At 35.6% G+C, this 24,099-nt stretch overlaps 1 protein-coding gene across 1 annotated transcript in view; it reads left to right on the top strand.

Moving 5' to 3' along the window:
* Positions 1-24,099, top strand: part of G2E3 (G2/M-phase specific E3 ubiquitin protein ligase) — a 58,403-nt gene that overhangs the window by 13,279 nt on the left and 21,025 nt on the right. The window contains 6 exon segments of the mRNA XM_082384111.1: positions 3,182-3,222; positions 8,280-8,377; positions 11,033-11,134; positions 13,772-13,896; positions 14,928-15,093; positions 23,649-23,755. Of these exon segments, the coding sequence (XP_082240237.1) occupies positions 3,182-3,222; positions 8,280-8,377; positions 11,033-11,134; positions 13,772-13,896; positions 14,928-15,093; positions 23,649-23,755 (639 nt within the window).

The raw sequence follows: 24,099 nt of genomic DNA, 5'->3' as shown, positions 1-24,099 counted from the left end.
ACCAGGGCTTGAACCCGCGTCCCCTGCATTGGCAGGCGGACTCCTCACCACTACACTACCAGGGAAGCCCTCAGGGGTAACTTTTAATTTGATGTAATCTTTTTTATTTTAATAATTTATTTATATTTTTGGCTGCGTTGGGTCTTCGTTGCGGTGCGTGGGCTTCTCACCGTGATGGCCTCCTCCACTGCAGAGCACAGGCTCCAGGCGCACGGGCTTCAGCAGTTGCAGCACTCAGGCTTCAGCAGTTGTAGCACGCAGGCCCAGCAGCTGTGGCTCGCGGGCTCCAGAGCGCAGGCTGAGCAGCTGTGGCACATGGGCCCAGCCACTCCACGGCACGTGGGAGCCTCCCAGACCAGGGCCTGAACCTGAGTCCCCTGCACTGGCAGGGGGACTCCCAACCACTGCGCCACCAGGGAAGTCCCTAATTTGATATAATCTTAAACTTAGAAAAAAGTTATATGAATAGTAAAAGGAACTCCTATATACCCTTTAAACAGGTTCACCAATTATTTATGTTTTGTGACATTTGCCTTATTCTTTCACCTCTCCTAGCCTAGTCAGCCTAAAACCACCAGGGATAAATCTGTAGTCTGATAAAATTAGGTTTGTTGACTCATTGCAATGAGAGAGGTCGCAGACCCGAGGAACCACAAGACTTCGCACCAAGCAAAGGGTAAAATAGATTTCTTATAACATATTGGAGAAGGGTGGCATTGACGTGAAATTTAAATGAAGTAGTGTTTTAATGGGGTCAAAGCGAAGCCAAGGCTGTGTGTAAAAGAGTCAACATCAGATCTGAGCTACGAAGTGGGCCTAGGGTGTTTCCTTGAAAACTACAAAAGTAAGAGGAGGACTGTTGTGTTCAGAAAGCTCTTATCTGTAGTTCTGTACCTCCGTTAGAAACCGAGATTTTTTCTCTCTATCAAAGTTGCTTACTTAGATCCTCTTAGCAAAAGTAGGATATTTCAGAAAGTTTACTTAAGTCCCTTCCAGTCATCTTCCCACTTGAGAGACAAACACTAATATTTTTCATGATAGATTAGTTTTGCCTGTCCTAGAACTTCATATGAATGGAATGATGTGGATAAGAATAGTGTACAGTTTCTTTCACTTAGCATAATATTTATAAGATTCATCTGTTTTGTTGCATCCTGCAGCACTTGTTACCTTTTCATTGCTAAGTAGTATTGCATTTTATTAATATACTTCAATTTTTTTATCCATTTTCCTGTTGATAGACTTCTAGGCTGCCAGTTTTGGAGTATCATGAAGGTGGTTACTATGAACTTTTTTGTATAAAGTTTTTTGTCTATATGTTTTTTATTGCTCTTGGATGTATACCTGGGTGTGAAATTCCTACATCAAAGGCTAAGTTCATGGGCATATATGTTTAACTTCTATGAAACTACTAAAACTTTTCAAAATGATTATTCCATTTTGATTATTGTTGATTATTCACATCAACAGTTTATGAGAGTTCCCCAGTTGTTTCATATCCTGTCCAATGTTTGGTGTTGATAGTCTTTTTAATCTTAGCCATTATTACAGGTATAAAGTAGTCTTTCATAGTGGTTTTAATTTTTATCATCTTAACTACCAGTGATGTTGAGCATCTTTTCATTTGTTTATTGGCCATTTGTATATTTTCCTTCATGAAGTGTCTGTTCATGTCTTTTGCCCATTTCTTTAAATGTTTGCTTTATATTATTGTAGGAGTTCTTTATGTATTCTGGGTATAAGTCTTTGTCAGACACATCTTTTACAAATATTTTCTCCCAGTGTGTGGCATACATAATTCACTTTCTTAATGGTATCTTTTGATGAGTGGAAGCTTTTAGTTTTGATGAAGTATAATGCATTACTTTTTCTTTTAAAACTTTTATAGTTTTAGCTTTTACAGTAAGGTCTATGATCCACTTGAAATTAATTTTTATTTATGGTGTAAAGTGTGAATCTCAAGGTTCATTTGTTTTCCATGTGGAGATCCATTTTTTTCCAGCATCATTTGTTGAAAAGACTTTTCTTTTTCTCACTGAATTGCTTTGGTACCTTTGTTAAAAATCAAGTGACTGGAAAAGTCTGGGTCTGTTTCTAGGCTCTTTATTTTTGTTCCATTGGTCTATGTGGAATACTGTATATTAATACACTTTGAAAAACTATACAGAATACTTATTAGATTGGTACAAATAGGAAAAACCTTTCCCGTTCATGTTTTGATAGCACTGGAGAGCTTTCGTATGATCATCTTGTAGCCAGTGATATTTGGAGGCTTTTCAGCATGGTACTCTATATATTCCTATGCTACTTTTTTTGTGACATGCGAGATTGATGTTCACTTTTATTCTCTTCTATTGTAAAGATGAGAAAACGCTTGTGTAGTACAGAGTTCTGAGGCTAGTAAGTAAGAAACTTCAGGTACCTTTCTTTAAGTAGCATAGCTGTCTATACATATATTATAAAGATCTAGACAGAACTTCATTGCACTGTCCAACCAAGAGAGATGCCTTGGGTCCTTGTATTGATAGTTTGAAGGGAAAGAGGAGGAGAAGACAGAGCCACATAGAAATTGTGATTTCCTTATAAAGCAAAATTAGTCTATAACCGTGTAAGTTACCTATATTTTGGACCTCAATCATTATTCTGAATTACAGTAAACTTAAAAGTAAGCAGTAGTTGCAATTCATCTGCACAGGGGAGAGGGGTAAGAAATTAGAAGCTGGAGAGATTGGATCTCAAATATAAATCTGTGTTGTTGGGATACTAACTAAATATTATTTATAAGTTAAAATGTTTATGTTTACTCTAGGTGAAGGACTGTTATCGTGTGTTTATGGAATTTTCTGCAATAGATTTGTGAAACTGCTAGAAATTAGAAAGTGTAGGTCTCTTTGTTCCTGGTATGTCCTGCAGTCCTGGCTCCTTTCCACTAAATGCCAATAGTCATCTTAATCTTTTTGGTAACTAAAAAACATTCCCTCTAATTTCAACACTGTCCCCAGAATTTACCACCCTTGTTGAGAATTACTGGTCTTAGATCTGGAAAGGTGAGAAAATTAAGTACTAGAGTAAAAAATGATGCAACGTATTTGTAATCATACACTGACTAAATCTAATTAAAATGGATAATTTGAGAATTTTAAAATTAAAATGGCTGATTGTATATTCTTATTTTTCCTAGTAAAATGAATGAAAGTAAGCCTGGAGGCTCACAGAATCCCAGTAAGTAACCATATTTAAAATATTTTCAAATTTAATTTAAAATGTTAAGATATTTTACTCTTGCTTTTTTATTACAATGAATCTTTTTAGACTGGTACTCAAACAATAGGAATGAATTTCCTGATATTCTTAGTTCACGTTTCTGTATACTAAAATATAATGTTGTGTGTATTCATTTCAACAAAAATCTGCTAGAAAAGGATAATTTGCCAAATATTATTTGTATTCTCTATGTGTATTTATCAAGTATGGTTTGTATCTGAATAAAACAGTATTACTTATTTAATAAATATGATTTTTTTACCTTTTTGTGTGATTTTTCTTCTTACAAAAGATAAAATGCAGATGAGAACAATTTAAACAACGTATGAAAGTTTAACGTGAAAAGGAAAACTTGCCTATTAGCGCCCACAACAGCCTCCTCAAACAGATGTAGACCTTTGCTTTTAGTTGTTTTCTTCATTTATTAGTTATAAACAGTACATATTGATTAGCTACTATGGAAGATGAAAATTTTAAATTGTTACTTTATACTCCTTTGCCACTACTTCTCCTTGATCTACCCTTTATAAAATTTATTTTTTGATTCCCTCTCAAAGTATTACACTTAAAACTCTGTATCTTGACTCTCACTTATAGAGTATCTGTTAACTCCATATCATGTTGGATAAGGAAATTTGTGCTCTTAAACCTCCTCTACTTTGCTTTCCTGCTTTTACCTACAGACTTCTATCAACTGTGCTAATAGTTCTGAAACTTAGTAATTCACGGACTACCTTCATATATTTGCCAAATGGAAATACAACCTATTACTGTTATTAATATTTTTCTTAAGATTGACTCAGTTTTTTACTTACATGAATGTGTTCATTTTATTATTGTAACATAACCAGTATCATTTGCTGGAGTATAGTAGAAGATGGTCTTAATAAATATAATGAAGTCAGAACAATTTTACTGAATTTTAAACATTAAAATTAAACAACAGCAAAGTACAAATAAAAAGAAAGGTAACCTGCATGCCTGAAACCTAGTCTGTTCTGTGTCCAAGGGTCTCGGTACTGGGCAAAGGGAGGAGGAGAACAGATGGAAAGCACAGGTCCACAGCATATAGCAGATGCAGCTCCATCCAGCATTCACCTTAAGGACTCCTCTTATGTAATCTCAGCTAATTCCTTGTATTCCTCTTCCTCTTGATAGCTGCATGCACACTTACAGCTGAAAGTATAGGCACTGGGGATGAAGAAGTTAAGGCGGGAGCTACTGGTGTAAGATGTCCAGTAAACAAATGGCAATTTGCTGCAATTAATGTGGTCAGGTACTCTGTATGGGGGAGGAAGGGGAGCTGAAACCTTTTAAAAGATTGAGGGAAGGGCCTTTCAGTTATTGCTTATTAAGCTGGAGTGAGGGAGGACAAATATAGGGGGGATGTTTCACAATATTAAGTATTAGCTCATGCTGTTTCTTTCCAGTCCTGCAATCTATTTTCTGAGTAGCCTATTAAGAGATACAGTATATTTTCAACACATAACATCCATTCTTGATTACATGTATTAGTTAAGGTAAATAAGATTAGCTGCTGTAATAGGTAAACCCTGAAGTTTTAATGGTTAATACAGTAAACATTTATTACTGGCCATGTTACAGTTCAATGTGGAGTGGCTAGGGGAGATTGGACAGGTAGGGAGTTTCTGCTCCATGCAGTCATTTAGATTCACGTTCATTTCATCTTGTATTGGTTTGCCGCCTTGAGATGCTCAGAGTCTTTGCAGCTACTGATTTTCTTATTGTTTTATTAGTATGGTATTAGAAATTTGCTGAACAGGTAAATATCATAAGATAGAAAGGATTGGTAATTATAGTACTAACATTCAGTGCTATCTGTGTGCCATACCCTTTTAATTATATTGCTGTATACTCTCTCATTTAATCCTCATTAAGGCATAGTTTGAGGTAGGTGCTATTGTTGTCCTTATTTTTAAGATGAGGAACTGGAACGATAAAGTGTTTATGTGACTTGTTCAAGGTTACACAGCAAGAGTGTGGAGCCCAGTCTTAACTCAGATCTCCCTGGCTCTACAATTTGCCTTTAAGAAATTTTTTTTATTATTGTGGTAAAATACATATAACATATCAATAGAATTCATCATTTTAACTATTTTGAAGGGTACGATTTGATGGCACTTCATACATTCACAGTGTTGTGCAACCGTTACCACTATCTAGTTCCAAAACATTATCTTTCCCCCAAAAGAAAACTCTATCCATTAGGCAGTCACTTCTCATTTCCCCTGTCCTCAACCCGTGGAGACTACCAGCCTGCTTTTTGTCTGTCTCTGTGGATTTACCTATTTTGGATAATGTATCTATTGTATAAATGGAATCATATAATATGTGACCTTTTGTGCTTGTATTCTTTGACTTAGCATAATGTTTCTAGGCTCATCCGTGTTGTAGCATGTATCAGTATTTCATTGCTTTTTATAGCTGAAAGATACTCCATTGTATGGATATGGTATATTTTGTTTACCCATTCATCCATCCATTGATGGAAATTTGATTTGTTTTCCTTTTTGGCTATTGTGAACAGTGCTAATGTGAACATTAGTGTACAAATATTTGAACATCTGTTTTTAATTCTTTGGTATTATATATACTCAGGAGTGGAATTGTTATATCACATGGTAACTGTGTTTAACTTTTTGAGGAACTGCTGACTATTTTCCAAAGTGGCTGTACCATTTTACATTTCAACTAGCAGTATATGAGGGTTCTGATTTCACCAGCTCCTTGCCAGCATTTGTTATTATCTGACATTTTTATTGTAGCCATCTTAGTGGGTGTGAAGTGGTATCTCATTGTGGGATTTACATTTCCCTGATGACTGATGATATTAAGCATCTTTTAATGTGCTTATTGGCTATTTTATATCTTCTTTGGAGAAATGTTTATTCAGATCCTTTGTCCCGTTTTAAAATTGAGTTGTGTGTTTATTGTTGGGTTGTAATACTTATATACTCTGGACATTAGACCCTTAAAAGGTATATGATTTCCAAGTATATTTAACCATTCTGTAGATTATCTTTTCACTTTGTTGATAGTGTTCTTTGATGCACGAAAATTTTAAACTTTGATGAAGTCCAATTTATCTATTATTTTTAATTTTTTTTTTAAAGATTTATTTATTTATTGATTGATTGATTGCTATGTTGGGTCTTCGTTTCTGTGCTAGGGCTTTCTCCAGTTGTGGCAAGTGGGGGCCACTCTTCATCGCGGTGCGCGGGCCTCTCACTATCGCGGCCTCTCTTGTTGCGGAGCACAGGCTCCAGATGCGCAGGCTCAGTAGTTGTGGCTCACGGGCCTAGTTGCTCCGTGGCATGTGGGATCCTCCCAGACCAGGGCTCGAACCCGTGTCCCCTGCATTAGCAGGCAGATTCCAACCACTGCGCCACCAGGGAAGCCCCAATTTATCTATTATTACTTTTGCTTTTGGTGTCACGTGATATCTGAAAAACCATTCCCAAACCACGGTTTTGAAGATTTACCCCTGCATTTTCTTCTAAGAAAGAGTTTTATAGTTTTGGCTCTTATGTTTAAGTCTTTGATCTATTTTGAATTAATTTTTGTATAAGGTATGAGATAGGGATTTAATTTATTATCTTGCATGTGGCTATCCAATTGTCCCAGCCCCATTTGTTAAAGAGTCTATTCTTTCCCCATGGAATGATCTTGGAATACTTGTTCAAAATTAATTGACCATAGATGTATGGTCATTCTGGATTCTTTTCCATTGATCTATATGTCTATCTGTATGTCATTACCACACTTGATTTCTGTAGCTTTGTTATAAGTTTTGAGTCTTCTCTCTTTGTCTAGCTAAAGGTTTGCCAGTTTTGTTGACCTTTTCAAAGAACCAACTTTGTTTATATTTATTCTATTGTTTTCCTATTCTCTATGTCATTTATCTCTGTTCTAATCTTTATTATTTCCTTTCTTCTGCTAGTTTTGGGTTTAGTTTGTTCTTTTTCTGGTTCTTTAAGGTTAAAATAAAGTCATTGATTTGGGATCTTTCCTTTTTCATATAGGCTTGTTATATGAGTCTACAAGCCTAAAGATCAGCCAGAGGTGAAAGCTTGGAGTTTCTAGGGTCATTTCTGAGCATGCGTCCAGTCCTGGGCATGTGGTGTCCTTCTAGATTCCCTGGTATATTTGGGAGCTTGTCAAAGCCCTTATTTTCCTATGTATCTTCCTTTTCCAGACTCTTCTTTCCTAGCCTTTTTGGTCTGTGACCTGCTTACCCTGTCTGTTATCCTTTGCTTCAAGCTGCTGCCTCTAGTATATTTGTCTTAAATGTTTTTGACAGTCAGACTCCAGCCCTGAGAAAGTTCTGAGGCAGGTGGAACAAGGGCAGGCATCTGAGCCGGTCCCTTGGGGAGCCACCATACAGGTCAGAACACACAATCACATTTCTTTGACAAGGTCCATATTACCTCCTCTTAGACAATCCACACCAGGAACATGGGCCTAAGGAACAATACACATTGAACATGGGCCTAAGGCCATTGCCCAGCTGGAGAGTGGGGGATGGTTGGCAGGTAAGTTAAAATGCCACAAATCTCTCATCAAATTTTGGCAGCTTGTTTCTTTATTAAGCATTCTTTTGATTATTTTAAGTTTTTAAATCAGATTTCAGATTTTCTGAAAAGTTAATTCTGATGGTTTTGGCAGCATAACCAAATGCACAACCAGCATTTGGCAGGTTTTATTGCTTTAGAGAGATGGAGGAGTTTCAGAGTTTCCTAATCGGTTGTTTTCAATGAGTTGCCATTTTAACAACACACTGGGATTCATCATTAAAGATTAATGAAAAAAATGTAAAGTCACATTATTGTTTTAGAAGTACGTATTGGAAGTTTTACTTTACTGATAACAATATAAAGTGATTTGCTCTCTCAAAAAGAATTGAACACATCAATTGAGAGAAGCACCAATTCCATAGGGTTTTTTTTTGTTTTTGTTTAAAATATTTTTATATCTATTACTTTTTTCACTGTTAGCGTGTGTTTTCTGTCGAAAAAATGATGACTGTCCTATTAAATATGGAGAAAAGAAAACTAATGAGAAATGGAATCTCACTGTACATTACTATTGTTTGGTGAGTATAATTTTTAATTAAATCCTAGCAATCTGATATTCTTCTAAAGAAGAGAATTCGATCCTGATGGCTGGTTTCTGAGAAATGGATAAGTCATTTAACTTTTCTGGATCTCCTTTTGCTTATATGTAAAAATAAGATTTTTCATTTATCAAATTCTAAGATTCTGAAATTACTTGGTACGTAGAAATACCTGTCATCATTACCTGCTTATTTTTGTCTAACCCTTTAGGGCCTCAGTGGAAAAAAGGAGAAAATGGTTAGGTCTCTAAGGGAGTTGTTCATTTTACTACTTTGTTTTCATTGTTGCTAGTGATAAATCTCAGAAAAGACTTGTTTGAAGGCTTAAGAAGTAAAAGAAAAGTATTTTATTTCACAGAGAACCTGGAAAGAAAAGTTCTGACTAAAGGTAATAAATATTTGTGTAAAAGGAAATAGGTTAATTTATGTGTCACTCAGAAGAAAGAAAAATTGATGTCATATTGAGAATTAGTCTCTCATTTGTTCCGCATTCCCTCTACCAACTTCTCACCTCACTGAATCTGCCTTAAGATATTAGTGGCACCATGAGCACATGCAGCATTTCTTGGCTCTTGTATTAGTTATATATTGCTGCTTAACTAATTATCCTGAAATTTAGCAGCTTAAGCAACATTTATTATCTCAAATGGTTTCTTTTTTTTAATTAATTTTTATTTTTATAGTTGATTTACAATGTTGTGTTAGTTTCTGCTGTACAGCAAAGTGAATCAGTTATACATATACATATATTCACTCTTTTTTAGATTCTTTTCCCATATAGGTCATTACAGAGTATTGAGTAGAGTTCTCTGTGCTATGTGGTAGGTTCTTATTATCTATTTTATATATAGTAGTGTGTATGTGTCAATCCCAATCTCCCAATTTAGCCCTCCCTCCCCCCCACTTCCCCCTTGGTAACCATAAGTTTGTTTTCTACATCTGTGACTATTTCTGTTCTCAAATGGTTTCTGAAGGACGGGAATCTGGTATTGGCTGAGCTGGGTGGTTCTGACTCAGGGTCTCTCATGAGGATGCAATTGAGATGTCAGCTATGGTTCAGTCATCTGAAAGCTTGACTGGGCTGGAGTATCCATCTCCAGTGGCTCACTCACGTGGCTTTTGGCCTCAGTTCCTCCTAACTGTTGGCAGAAGGTCTCAGTTCCGTACTTCCTGGGCTATAGGGCTGCTCACAGCACGACATCTGCCTTCTCCCAGAGGAAGTGATAAAAGAGAGAGACAGAGGGATAGATATACACCAAGATGGAACCATATGACCTAGTTTTTACAGTTGCATACCACTGTTACTTTTGCTTTATTCTGTTAGAGGTGAGTCGTTAATTCTAGCCCACACTTAAGGGGAAGGAATTGGTTCCCACCACTTTAAGGAAGGAGTATCAACAAATTTGTGGACATATTTTTATACCCGCAACAGCATCCATGTTAAAACTCTTTAGATGCTTCCTTGAGAAATCATCTAACATAAATTCTTGGTGGTTCTCTAAAATTTGTAGACTGGTCTAGGAACCTACCTACTTTGTACCAAGATTTAAGGGACCATGAAGTTGACATTCCAAACGTATTTGTAAGTTAGAGCCTTATAGTTTGCATCACAAAAGAAAACCTTTTCATTTTTCTAAAGAGTGTATTTTACTTTTTATGTAGTAGAGTTAGGAGAACTATTTTATTAGTCAGTGGGTTATTTTTTCAGAATTCTTACGTAACATATATCACTTTTGGGTTTTTTTAAGGATATATTATACTGATTAAAATAAAACTCTGATCACACATCTGAAGTATGTTGGAGTTATTTAATATGCTTAAGTTGGTCATATCAAAATTTCCCTTATTTATTAATGAGTATATTAATCCTGAAACATACTGACCCTAGGCTCAACACTTATAAGATTCTATTTCATTGTGAACACGAAAGTATAGTAATGTTATAAATGGTAATGGAATGTTAGAGCTGAAAGAGACTTGGAAACAACCTAGTCTGTTGTTTTTATTTCTGTGTTTAATGTCAGAAACATTAAATTACTTGCCTAGGCTTTCAGAAAGTTGAACACAGAGCCTCGTTTGCAAAGTCAGGATTTCTTATTCACAGTCTCATGCTTTTTCTTGATTCATGTTCCTTTAACATATTTAAATTGAAGTTAAAACAGATTTTTCAAAATTCGTTTGCATTAACTACAATTCAGTAGATTCCCTATAAATATGCCTTTTATGATTCAGAATCCAGCGAGATTTCAAGTTAACCTGAAATATCACTGATAATTATCTCCATAGTATTCATTATTATTACATATACACCTTTAAGTATTTGCCACTTTTTTTTCCCCTAAAGCTTGATTATAAGTGTTTTTTGTTGTTTTTCTTCCTTTGTTTTTCTGTTATTTTCTGTAATACTTTTTAGAAACCAGTTTGGTTACATGAACTGTTAATATACAGTGTCTTCCAAATCAAAGAATGTGAGTAGCCTCTTACTTTGACCATGAAAAATAACTATTATAGGTAAGAGATACTTAAAATTTGAGTTGTTTTATGCCCATTTTTTATTGGAATATTATAGGTATATATTTTTTATTCCAAACTAGTTTCTTAGAGTTTATTTTCTAATTGAGAATATATTCATAGCTGATGTCAAGTGGAATTTGGCAGAGGGGTAAAGAAGAAGAAGGAGTTTATGGTTTTCTAATAGAAGATATCAGGAAAGAAGTGACTAGGGCTTCGAAACTGGTAAGTAAATTATTTTACTCATTACACCTAATACCATAAATATTGTCAATACTAAGGAAGTCTATTCTATCACTTTCTTTACTAGAAATCTGTAAGATATTGTTTTTACATTCCAATGCTTATTTTTGTCAAATACATTAAATCTTAGAAGAACATTTTGCTAAACCAACCCTGGATAAGATATGTGATGATACTGATTTCACTTCCTTATCTTCTTCCGACCTACCCATCATTTCATCCACTCTTACCATCAGAATTATGACCATACTTCCACTCAGCTGTTATTCAGACCTTCAATCCTGAGGCAACCCAACTATTCACTTTTCATTCTTATACCTCATTTGTTGGGTTGGAATGAAAGATTGACATGGAAATTACACAACTATACAGACTAATAATTTATGATCTCCACATCTCTTGTGGCTCTTCTGTGACATGGTGTTCTTGTGTTCCATGCCTTCTGTTCTCCAAGATAGATACTCTAAACCTTAACTCCTTACTCATTCAGTTATAATTTGTGAATCTTCTGTGTGATAGCTTACTATATTATGTGCAAGGAACAGACTATAGGTCTCCATGTGGCCTGAGTAGAAATAATGAGAGTTAAGAGAATGAGAAGATTGGAAGTACAGTGGCATCTGTTCAGAGAATGTGATAATGGAATTGATGATTTCCATGGTGGAGCAGTTTTGGGTGATGAGAGGATTCTTCGTTACACTGGAGTGGTGATGAAGTGCATTGACACATTTTAGTTGAGGAAGTCAAAGAAAGGTTGTCCCATCAGTGCAGAAGTCATTTAGAATGACAGCAAGAATTAAAATACAGAGAAAGGTGCCAAAGTCTGGAGGTGGAGAACTGACCAGGAAATTATTAGATGGCAGAGAGTAGATGTCATTAGGTTCAAAGGACCAGATCTTTTTAAGTCTGATAGAGTAGTGGCCTACAATCTGCAACACAGAACTAAAATAATGTTCTGCTTGTCCTCCTTCCTGCCTCTATCCATATCCCACTCCCACTCCTTGCCAAGTCTGGAAATTAAGGAGGATGGAAAAGTAAGCAGCTTCATTCAAGAGATTCTATAAGGGAAGCATGCAGAGACCTTTATTTTAGTTGAGACAAAGAAATGGAAGCAATTATTTTTAAAGATGTTGAAGATGCAGAGGAGTTAACAGTAAAATAGAGGTTCTAAGGCACAAGGGAAAACCTTGGGAAAAAGGTTAACAGTGGCATTTATCTAAGGGCCATGTGGGAGTATTAGTATCAAAATTTCTCAATCTTCTGGTGATAGTGAACTTGTCATGAAACATGGCCTCTAAGGGTCCCCTTGCAGTTTGGAAATGTTTTCTTAAGACATCTGTAACCTCTCTGAGTATACTGTGAACCTTTGAGAATATCTTGATACTGAAGAGGCGTCTCTATTTGTGACCTTATAGTAGAATTCCATACGTCAGTTTACAGGGAGAGCCTCAGGTTGGCAAAGTATACAACCTGGTGTTGCTTGACGGGTCAGCAGTATAATCCCTCCATCAGTGGCCATTATAATTGTCATCTCAAGGGTTCCAAGATATTTTAGGTACTGTTCTGTTTTTTACTAATGATTGATTCATCTAATAGTCTTTCTCTTTATATACCACCGTTATATTTAAGTTAGTGGCAGTGGTATTGTATTTGTTTGCTAGGGCTGCTGTAATAGATTACCACAGACTGGGTTGCTTGAAACAGAAATTTATTCTCTCACAATTCTGGAGACTGAAAGTTCCAAATCAAGATGTTAGAGGGATTGATTCTTTCTGGAAGCTCTGAGGGATAATCTGTTCCATGCTTCTCTTCGAACTTCTGATGCCTGCTTGGCAACCTTTGGCATTCCTTGGTTTGTGGCAGCATAACTCCAATCTCTGCTTCCATCTTCATGTGGCCTCCCCTTGTGTGTGTGTCTTAAATGTCCCTCTCCTTTTACTTATAAGGACACCAGCCTTTTGATTGAGGGACCGCTCTAAATCCAAGATGAACTCATCTTGAAATCTTTAGCTTTCAAGATACTTGTAAGCTAAAGATAGCTTTGTAGATACTTGTAAATCAAGTATCTACAAAGACCTTGTTTCCAAATAAGGTCACATTCAAAGGTACCAGGAATTAGGACTTGAACATATCTTTTGAGGGAATCACTACTTAACCTACTGTGGGTATCTAACACTTTTTCATTTGGTTAGGATAGAGTGATCCTAGCCAATATCTTACAGATTGGTTTTTAGTATTGTTTTGATGTTGTCCTTAATAAATATTTCCTAACTATGTGTTTTCTATTGAAATTTGAATGACACTTTCATGTATAACCATTATGTTTGCAAACCCTTCAGTTTAAAATATTTTAGCAGATAGGAAGGAAACGAAGCTTCTTGGGTTAGAGGTTTCCTTTACCAGAAATTGTTATGGGAGTGAATCTTTAGTCCCTTTAGATTGTTTCTGGGTAGAACAGTTTTTTTCAGGAAATTTCTTTAATATAATATCTTCACAGCTGTTGTATGATGAAAATAATTTTCAGACTCTCCACAAAGAATATACATTTATACCTCGGTCTTATCTATAGTACTCAAGTTTTGTACATGTTATAACTCCTATTCTTATACTTTCTTTTAGAAATGCTGTATTTGCAAGAAAACCGGTGCTTCAATTGGATGTGTCGCACCCCGATGTAAACGAAGTTATCATTTCCCATGCGGACTTCAGAGAGAATGTATTTTCCAGTTCACTGGCAATTTTGCGTGAGTTAATTAACTGTTGAATATGAAAGAAAATGTAAAAGAAAAATGGAAAATGGGTATGGATCTCCCAATTATGTAATTCCTTTGTCAAATTTCTTTTCAAAGCTGCATTGAGGTTATATGTATACTTTAGATATGTGTGTGTGGGTGTGTGTACATATATATATATAATTTCTGTCCCCTTCCTTTATGATCATTTCTATTTGCAAAGTCTGGAGAATTGCAATATCTGTAATGGACTTAATGATTAATATTCACCTCTAGCTTTCAGCTCTAGGATATAATATGGAACTGTTAATATACTCATATTCAGTGAAAATTTCCACCTTACATAATTCTAGATTTCATGTCATTCTTTAGATTTAATAGTTTACTTTTCTTTCACAGGGACATATGTGTTTCTCATTGAGTAAAGTGAAGGCATGTAAATTTGGTGGAGTCCAAAAAATAAATATTATGCCCTGGGATGCCCCTAAAAATATTTGCTTCTTGACTTCAGCTCTAAGCATCAAGATTTTATGAATTTTGGTATTTGGTATCATGAGTGCTCTATTTCTTTTAGTCTTTGTGCTCTTGACCTATTTAATGTATTGTTATCTATGAAAATTGCAGTTTAGAAAATACAAATGGAAATACATTTAGTGGGTTAAGAATAAGTTATTATTTGCATTTTATTTGTTATATTATTAATATATTATTTTTAAGTTTAAGTTCCTTCCTTTGATTTTGTGCAAGGTTGAGTACAGTGGTGTGTATACTCTGTTGCTAACAGTATTACATAGGATTCTCAACATAATATTAGTTACTGAAATTCTGTGAAGTAAATCTCACCAGCAAAAGGTTCACATTTTGAAAATTCAGCTCTCCTTAGTTATAGCTTATGAGACTGATTTATAGTGCCGTTGTTCCAGTCTGTTGTAGGTTAATTACGAGAGAGACGAATGAATTTTCTCTTATAAATGTGAATTGTAAAGCTAGTCTAGTTGTGCTGTATAATTTATTAGATGTTTTAAAATAATATATGTTTTTAGGTCATTTTGTTGGAACCATCGACCTGTTCAGATAATTACATCTAATAATTATAGAGACTCCTTACCATGCACCATTTGCTTGGAATTTATTGAGCCTATTCCAACTTACAGCATATTACGAAGTCCTTGTTGTAAGAATGCTTGGTTCCATAGAGACTGTTTACAGGTAAGATGTTTTGTCAGCTTTTTCTGGTATAAAATTTGTTGCTTGCTGATTTGAATTTTAAATTAGAAAAAATTGATGTGTATTTTAGCTCTTACTACTTGTAACTTTTTAAAACAGCTTTATTGAATCAAATTTTACATATAAAATTCACCCTATTGAAGTGTACAATTAATGTTTTAATAAATACTTTAGATACTACCTTTTAATGTATATTTACACTTTTAAAATTTTGTTTTTACCCAAGGATTTTGTTGTATTTCACAATGAATAATACACAGATTTTAATTCCCAAGTTCATTTATATATTTAAGCTTAGAAAACCAAGATATGTGAAATAATTAACTGTAAACTAAGATAATTTAATGTTAAGAGGTCTGTTTTTTTAGCTGTAGTAAACACTTTATCATAACTTTTTGACAGTAAACTGATTACTGTCTAATGAATTGATATTAATATTAGTTCTTTGAGAGCCACCTTGTATGTCAAACCTGACGACAAGTTTTCAAGTAAATGAAATATCATAAAACGCACATTAAACAATTTAGTTTCTTCAATTCAGAAGATAATTTAAAATTTTAAAAAGATCCCAGTTATTAATAATGTCCAATATATAGTATAAATGTGTGAAAGTGCCAATTGATAGACAATTATAGTTGATAGAATGCCAAGTGACAAAGGGTTCACTTAAGTTTATACTGTTTTTTAAAGCTTGGCTTTTATTATTGTTCAGTAAAATGAAATGTTATTATTGATTACAAATTAACTACAAAAGTTCTTTTTTTTAAGTTAGGAGATGTAAATCCTCTTATATTTCAACAAAATCTTAAAAGTACTACCAGTAGTCAAAGTAGTAAAGCTTGATTACTTTCTGTTTTTTTGTATGAGCCTTGAACTCTTATTCTTAGTATTAGTTAGTTATTATTAGTTATCAGTTAAAAGTGGTAGGATGAAGCCTATTTTGTTGGGTAAATATTAGAAATCCTGTTCATTCTTACAAAGAAGTGTTTGTAAAGGGATCTAGAGAGTGCAGTTCATAAACATCATGAAGTGCTATCTTTACCTATTGAGGAAGAATTTCACATTATGTGAGAATCTTTAAAAGGTAATTTATCTTAATTCAGGGTTTGTATTTGAATGAATTGAATGTAATTGCTGCCAAATGTATCATCTTGTTAACTTTGTAATAATAGTATGTTATTTTTCAGGACAAATAAGATTTGCCTCATTATGCATTAATAATGAAACAGAGAGAGGTTCTCAAATTTGACCTAGTATTCATAGGACTTTTTGTGAACTCCAAAAATACCAAGTTTCTAATTCTGTCATTAAAAACTAGAAATAGTACTACTAACAAAAATGTAGGTCTACTTTATGCAGATATAAGGTCATGGCCCCATGGACACCTGTCTGTGATATAAATATTAACAAGCAAGCAATTATTACTTGGTTAGAGCACACCAGGACAGAGCTAATTCTTGAGTCATGTTCCTTAAAGGAACTCCAGTGGCTTTTCCACTCTGATACAAGTCTTAACTGAAATAGTAAATGGAGTCTACCCTGTTTAGGTAGGTATAATAATACCCAAAGAAATTTTTTTTTTTAATCTCTGAACTCTATTAATATAAAAGAGTTGAAGGAAGAACAAACCTATGCAGTAGGATGAGAATTGTATGTGGTTAAGCAAATTTCATTTGTGATCACTACAAATGCTATATACATTGGGATTTTGTGAGGAGAGACTATAGATTAATAGCAAAGAAATTGATTTTTCACTCTGTATGCAGAGAATTGTCACTATTCTTGTTTAGTTTGGATGTCTCCATCATTGCTGTGGCCTTGTTGGTATCTTTCGTATGTCCTATGCTGTTTTTCTTTTCTCCGTGCTAGACACTTCCTTGTATCATATCCTATACTTAGTAAGATCTTGGTATCTGTGTACAATTGCTCAAAGATCCTTTAGGTTCAGCAGAGATTTCATTAACTTGTTGCTTCCCTCTCACATGTTATGTGTGTGCTACCTGCTAGTTGTTTGAACCTGGATTCCTCTTTGTCCACTTCTTTCTTCACCATCCACAAATCATTCTCCAAGTCTGTCAGGTCTGCTTAATATTTTTGGTGTATCCTTTTTTGTTGCTACCCTCTGCCTTAAACCCTTTGTGATTTCACTAAAGACACTTTTTTTTTTAAACTAGACTTTTGCCAGAGGCCACTAACTCCTGCATGCCTTATTCTCTGTCAATTCTTCACACTACTGACTTTGATTTACCTGTCTATTTTAATTACCTAGTTCAGTATGATCAGCATGTAATTTCTAAGTATATTATTATTAGTTCCCCAATCACATGTACTCTTTTGCCACTGAGACTTGATATATGCTATTCCCTCTCCTTGTATCGTCTTTTGTCCTATTTTCCTGGCAAACCCCTACTTCTTTCAAACTTAGCTTTGACCGTACCATCCCTGTGACATTTTTGTCAGGCTCTTACATAAACTTAAGTACTTCTTCCTTTCTCTTCTGTATATACTTTTTATTTTTTGTTTAGTTATTTTAAAATAAATTTATTTATTTATTTTTGGCTGTGTTGGGTCTTCGTTGCTGCGCACGGGCTTTCTCTGGTTGCAGTGAGCAGGGGCTACTCTTCGTTGCAGTGCGCGGGCTTCTCATTGCGATGGCTTCTCTTGTTGCAGAGCACGGGCTCTAGGCACGCAGGCTTCAGTAGTTGTGGCTCGTGGGCTCTAGAGCGCAGGCTCAGTAGTTGTGGCGCATGGGCTTAGTTGTTCTGCGGCATGTGGGATCTTCCCGGACCAGGTCTCGAACCCGTGTCCCCTGCATTGGCAGGTGGATTCTTAACCACTGCGCCACCAGGGAAGCCCTCTCTTCCATAGATACTTTTTTTTTTTTTTTTAAAACATCTTTATTGAAGTATAATTGCCTTACAATAGTGTGTTAGCTTCTGCTTTATAACAAAGTGAATCAGTTATACATATACAATATGTTCCCATTTCTCTTCCCTCTTGCATCTCCCTCCCTCCCACCCTCCCCATCCCACCCCTCTAGGTGGTCACAAAGCACCGAGCTGATCTCCCTGTGCTACGCTGCTGCTTCCCACTAGCTATCTATTTTACATTTGGTAGTGTATATATGTCCATGACACTCTCTTACCCTGTCACATCTCACCCCACCCCCTCCCCATATCCTCAAGTCCATTCTCTAGTAGGTCTGTGTCTTTATTCCCGTCTTGCCACTAGGTTCTTCATGGCCTTTTTTTTTTTTTTTTTTCCCTTAGATTCCGTATATATGTGTTAGCATACTGTATTTGTTTTTCTCTTTCTGACTTACTTCACTCTGTATGACAGACTCTAACTCCATCCACCTCATTACAAATACCTCCATTTCATTTCTTTTTATGGCTGAGTAATATTCCATTGTATATATGTGCCACATCTTCTTTATCCATTCATCTGTCGATGGACATTTAGGTTGCTTCCAGGTCCTGGCTATTGTAAATAGAGCTGCAATGAACATTGTGGTACATGACACTTTTTGACCTATGGTTTTCTCAGGGTATATGCCCAGTAGTGGGATTGCTGGGTCGTATGGTAGTTCTATTTGTAGTTTTTTAAGGAACCTCCATACTGTTCTCCATAGTGGCTGTATCAATTTACATTCCCACCAACAGTGCAAGAGTGTTCCCTTTCCTCCACACCCTCTCCAGCATTTATTGTTTCTAGATTTTTTGATGATGGCCATTCTGACCGGTGTGAGATGATATCTCATTGTAGTTTTGATTTGCATTTCTCTAATGATTAATGATGTTGAGCATTCTTTCATGTGTCTGTAGGCCATCTGTATATCTTCTTTGGAGAAATGTCTATTTAGGTCTTCTGCCCATTTTTGGATTGGGTTGTTCGTTTTTTTGTTATTGAGCTGCATGAGCTGCTTGTAAATCTTGGAGATTAATCCTTTGTCAGTTGCTTCATTTGCAAATATTTTCTCCCATTCTAAGGGTTGTCTTTTGGTCTTGTTTATGGTTTCCTTTGCTGTGCAAAAGCTTTTAAGTTTCATTAGGTCCCATTTGTTTATTTGTGTTCTTATTTCCATTTCTCTGGGAGCTGGGTCAAAAAGAATCTTGCTGTGATGTATGTCATAGAGTGTTCTGCCTATGTTTTCCTCTAAGAGTTTGATAGTGTCTGGCCTTACACTTAGGTCTTTAATCCATTTTGAGTTTATTTTTGTGCATGGTGTCAGGGAGTGTTCTAATTTCATACTTTTACATGTACCTGTCCAATTTTCCCAGCACCACTTATTGAAGAGGCTGTCTTTTCTCCACTGTATATGCTTGCCTCCTTTATCAAAGATAAGGTGACCATATGTGTGTGGGTTTATCTCTGGGCTTTCTATCCTGTTCCATTGATCTATATTTCTGTTTTTGTGCCAGTACCAAACTGTCTTGATTACTGAAGCTTTGTAGTATAGTCTGAAGTCAGGGAGCCTGATTCCCCCAGCTCCATTTTTCGTTCTCAAGATTGCTTTGGCTATTCGGGGTCTTTTGTGTTTCCATACAAATTGTGAAATTTTTTGTTCTAGTTCTGTGAAAAATGCCAGTGGTAGTTTGATAGGGATTGCATTGAATCTGTAGATTGCTTTGGGTAGTAGAGTCATTTTCACAATGTTGATTCTTCCAATCCAGGAACATGGTATATCTCTCCATCTATTTGTATCATCTTTAATTTCTTTCATCAGTGTCTTATAATTTTCTGCATACAGGTCTTTTGTCTCCTTAGGTAGGTTTATTCCTAGATATCTTATTCTTTTTGTTGCAATGGTAAACGGGAGTGTTTTCTTAATTTCACTTTCAGACTTTTCGTCATTAGTGTATAGAAATGCAAGCGATTTCTGTGCATTAATTTTGTATCCTGCTACTTTACCAAATTCATTGATTAGCTCTAGGAGTTTTCTGGTAGCCTCTTTAGGATTCTCTATGTATAGTATCATGTCATCTGCAAATAGTGACAGCTTTACTTCTTCTTTTCTGATTTGGATTCCTTTTATTTCTTTGTCTTCTCTGATTGCTGTGGCTAACACTTCCAAAACTATGTTGAATAATAGTGGTGAGAGTGGGCAACCTTGTCTTGTTCCTGATCTTAGTGGAAATGGTTTCAGTTTTTCACCATTGAGGACAATGTTGGCTGTGGGTTTGTCATATATGGCCTTTATTATGTTGAGGAAAGTTCCCTCTATGCCTACTTTCTGCAGGGCTTTTATCATAAATGGGTGTTGAATTTTGTCGAAAGCTTTCTCTGCATCTATTGAGATGATCATATGGTTTTTCTCCTTCAATTTGTTAATATGGTGTATCACATTGATTGATTTGCGTATATTGAAGAATCCTTGCATTCCTGGGATAAACCCCACTTGATCATGGTGTATGATCCTTTTAATGTGCTGTTGGATTCTGTTTGCGAGTATTTTGTTGAGGATTTTTGCATCTATGTTCATCAGTGATTTTGGCCTGTAGTTTTCTTTCTTTGTGACATCTTTGTCTGGTTTTGGTATCAGGGTGATGGTGGCCTCGTAGAATGAGTTTGGGAGTGTTCCTCCCTCTGCAATATTTTGGAAGAGTTTGAGAAGGATAGGTGTTAGCTCTTCTCTAAATGTTTGATAGAATTCACCTGTGAAGCCATCTGGTCCTGGGCTTTTGTTTGTTGGAAGGTTTTTAATCACAGTTTCAATTTCAGTGCTTGTGATTGGTCTGTTCATATTTTCTCTTTCTTCCTGGTTCAGTCTCGGCAGTTTGTGCATTTCTAAGAATCTGTCCATTTCTTCCAGGTTGTCCATTTTATTGGCGTAGAGTTGCTTGTAGTAATCTCTCATGATCTTTTGTATTTCTGCAGTGTCAGTGGTTATTTCTCCTTTTTCATTTCTAATTCTATTGATTTGAGTCTTCTCCCTTTTTCTCTTGATGAGTCTGGCTAATGGTTTATCAATTTTGTTTATCTTCTCAAAGAACCAGCTTTTAGTTTCATTGATTTTTGCTATTGTTTCCTTCATTTCTTTTTCATTTATTTCTGACCTGATCTTTATAATTTCTTTCCTTCTGCTGGCTTTGGGGTTTTTTTGTTCTTCTTTCTCTAATTGCTTTAGGTGCAAGGTTAGGTTGTTTATTCGAGATGTTTCCTGTTTCTTGAGGTAGGCTTGTATTGCTATAAACTTCCCTCTTAGCACTGCTTTTGCTGCGTCCCATAGGTTTTGGGTCGTCGTATCTCCATTGTCATTTATTTCTAGGTATTTTTCGATTTCCCCTTTGATTTCTTCAGTAATCACTTCATTATTAAGTAATGTATTGTGTAGCCTCCATGTGTTTGTATTTTTTACAGATCTTTTCCTGTAATTGATATCTAGTCTCATAGCGTTGTGGTCGGAAAAGATACTTGATACGATTTCAATTTTCTTAAATTTACCAAGGTTTGATTTGTGACCCAAGATATGATCTATCCTGGAGAATGTTCCATGAGCACTTGAGAAAAATGTGTATTCTGTTGTTTTTGGGTGGAATGTCCTATAAATATCAATTAAGTCCATCTTGTTTAATGTATCATTTAAAGCTTGTGTTTCCTTATTTATTTTCATTTTGGATGATCTGTCCATTGGTGAAAGTGGGGTGTTAAAGTCCCCTACTATGATTGTGTTGCTGTCGATTTCCCCTTTTATGGCTGTTAGTACTTGCCTTATGTATTGAGGTGCTCCTATGTTGGGTGCATAAATATTTACAATTGTTATACCTTCCTCTTGGATCGATCCCTTGATCATTATATAGTGTCCTTCTTTGTCTCTTGTGATAGTCTTTATTTTAAAGTCTATTTTGTCTGATATGAGAATTGCTACTGCAGCTTTCTTTTGATTTCCATTTGCATGGAATATCTTTTTCCATCCCCTCACTTTCAGTCTGTATGTGTCTCTAGGTCTGAAGTGGGTCTCTTGTAGACAGCATATATATGGGTCTTGTTTTTGTATCCATTCAGCCAGTCTGTGTCTTTTGGTGGGAGCATTTAATCCATTTACATTCAAGGTAATTATCGAAATGTATGTTCCTATTCCCATTTTCTTAAATGTTTTGGGTTTGTTATTGTAGGTGTTTTCCTTCTCTTGTGTTTCTTGCCTAGAGAAGTTCCTTTAGCATTTGTTGTAAAGCTGGTTTGGTAGTGCTGAACTCTCTCAGCTTTTGCTTGTCTGTAAAGGTTTTAATTTCTCCATCACATTTGAATGAGATCCTTGCTGGGTAGAGTAATCTTGGTTGTAGGTTCTTCTCCTTCATCACTTTAAGTATATCCTGCCACTCCCTTCTGGCTTGCAGAGTTTCCGCTGAAAGATCAGATGTTAACCTTATGGGGATTCCCTTGTGTGTTATTTGTTTTTTTTCCCTTGCTGCCTTTAATATGTTTTCCTTATATTTAATTTTTGACAGTTTGATTAATATGTGTCTTGGCGTGTTTCTCCTTGGGTTTATCCTGTATGGGACTCTCTGTGCTTCCTGGACTTGATTAACTATTTCCTTTCATAGATACTTTTTAAAAAATACTTTTAGGACTTCCCTGGTGGCGCAGTGGTTAAGAATCCACCTGCCAATGCAGGGGACACGGGTTCGAGACCTGGTCCGGGAAGGTCCCACATGCCGCAGAACAACTAAGCCCATGTGCCACAACTACTCAAGCCTGCACGCCTAGAGCCCATGCTCCGCAACAAGAGAAGCCACCGCAATGAGAAGCCCGTGCACCGCAACAAAGAGTAGCCCCCACTCGCTGCAACTAGAGAAAGCCCGCGTGCAGCAGCAAAGACCCAATGCAGCCATAAATAAATAAATAAATGCATAAAAAAACTAATAATACTTTTATAGTATATGCCTACTCACAAGAATTCCTTGAAACAGGATCTAAGTCATTTTATGTTTCTATTTTTGGTACTAGCATAGTGTTTGGCGCCTATATAGTAGGGATTAAATATTTATTAAATGAGTGTGTGCTACTAGCTTTTTAAACTGGTGATTGGCTACTCTTTCTCTCTTTCTGCTGCTTCTGTATTTTTATTTGCTGAAGCAGTGAGAATAGGTTTTATGCTTCTCCCCCTTAGGAAGAAAACTTACAGAGATTGAGTTAAAAACAGAACTAATGATGCTTTATATGTAACATTTATTTAAACGTCCTTCCTAGATGAAGTAACTGAAGATGTTTACTGTTTTATTCACAGAGAGTGATGGACAACACAATATTTGGGAACAGAAATGACATTAGATACAAAGGGTTGAGAAACACATATGGGTGATAGATGTAAAGAACAGTCAATTCATTAGCTTACTTTTTTTTCCCATTGGGAGAAATATCCCCAAATTTTAGCAGTGGGGTAACTTAGTTTATCAAAGTTTATGAACCACAAACATAAAAAATAAGTTTCCATAATATATATGTGAAAAGTAGCACACACGTTCTATTAGCTATATAATTCATAACCTGATAACCTGTTAAATTATTAATCATATATTTTCTATTTTCCACTATAGGTTCAAGCAATAAATGCAGGAGTGTTTTTCTTTAGGTGCACAATATGCAATAATAGTGATATATTTCAGGAAGAGATGTTGAGAATGGGAATTCATATTCCTGAAAAGTGAGTAACATTTAGCCTTTTGATGAAAAGAGGTTTTAAATATAGGATTTAATAACAATGGAAATAATCATTTATGTCTGATTAATGACTCATGGACAAGCAGCCATTTCAAATAGGGAAATGTAAAACCATCCCCGCCACCTTTCCTCCTCCCCAGATTGCTAGTTCTTGAGAACCAGGTACTGTGACTTAAACGTCTCATTAGTTGTTTATAGTCTCTTAATAATTGTACACCTCACTTGTGTACAATATTGATTGATTGATTGATACACAAGTATAATAGGCTTCAAAATGGTATGTATAAATTATTTGAGAGAATCAAGATGTGGTTTAAAATGTATAAG

Source organism: Balaenoptera borealis (genome assembly GCF_965194805.1).
Source record: "Balaenoptera borealis genome assembly, chromosome: 3".
In the NCBI taxonomy this organism is placed as follows: Eukaryota; Metazoa; Chordata; class Mammalia; order Artiodactyla; family Balaenopteridae; genus Balaenoptera; species Balaenoptera borealis.
Note: the sequence above shows the minus strand (reverse complement) of the source record. Positions and strands in the feature narration are given on the sequence as shown.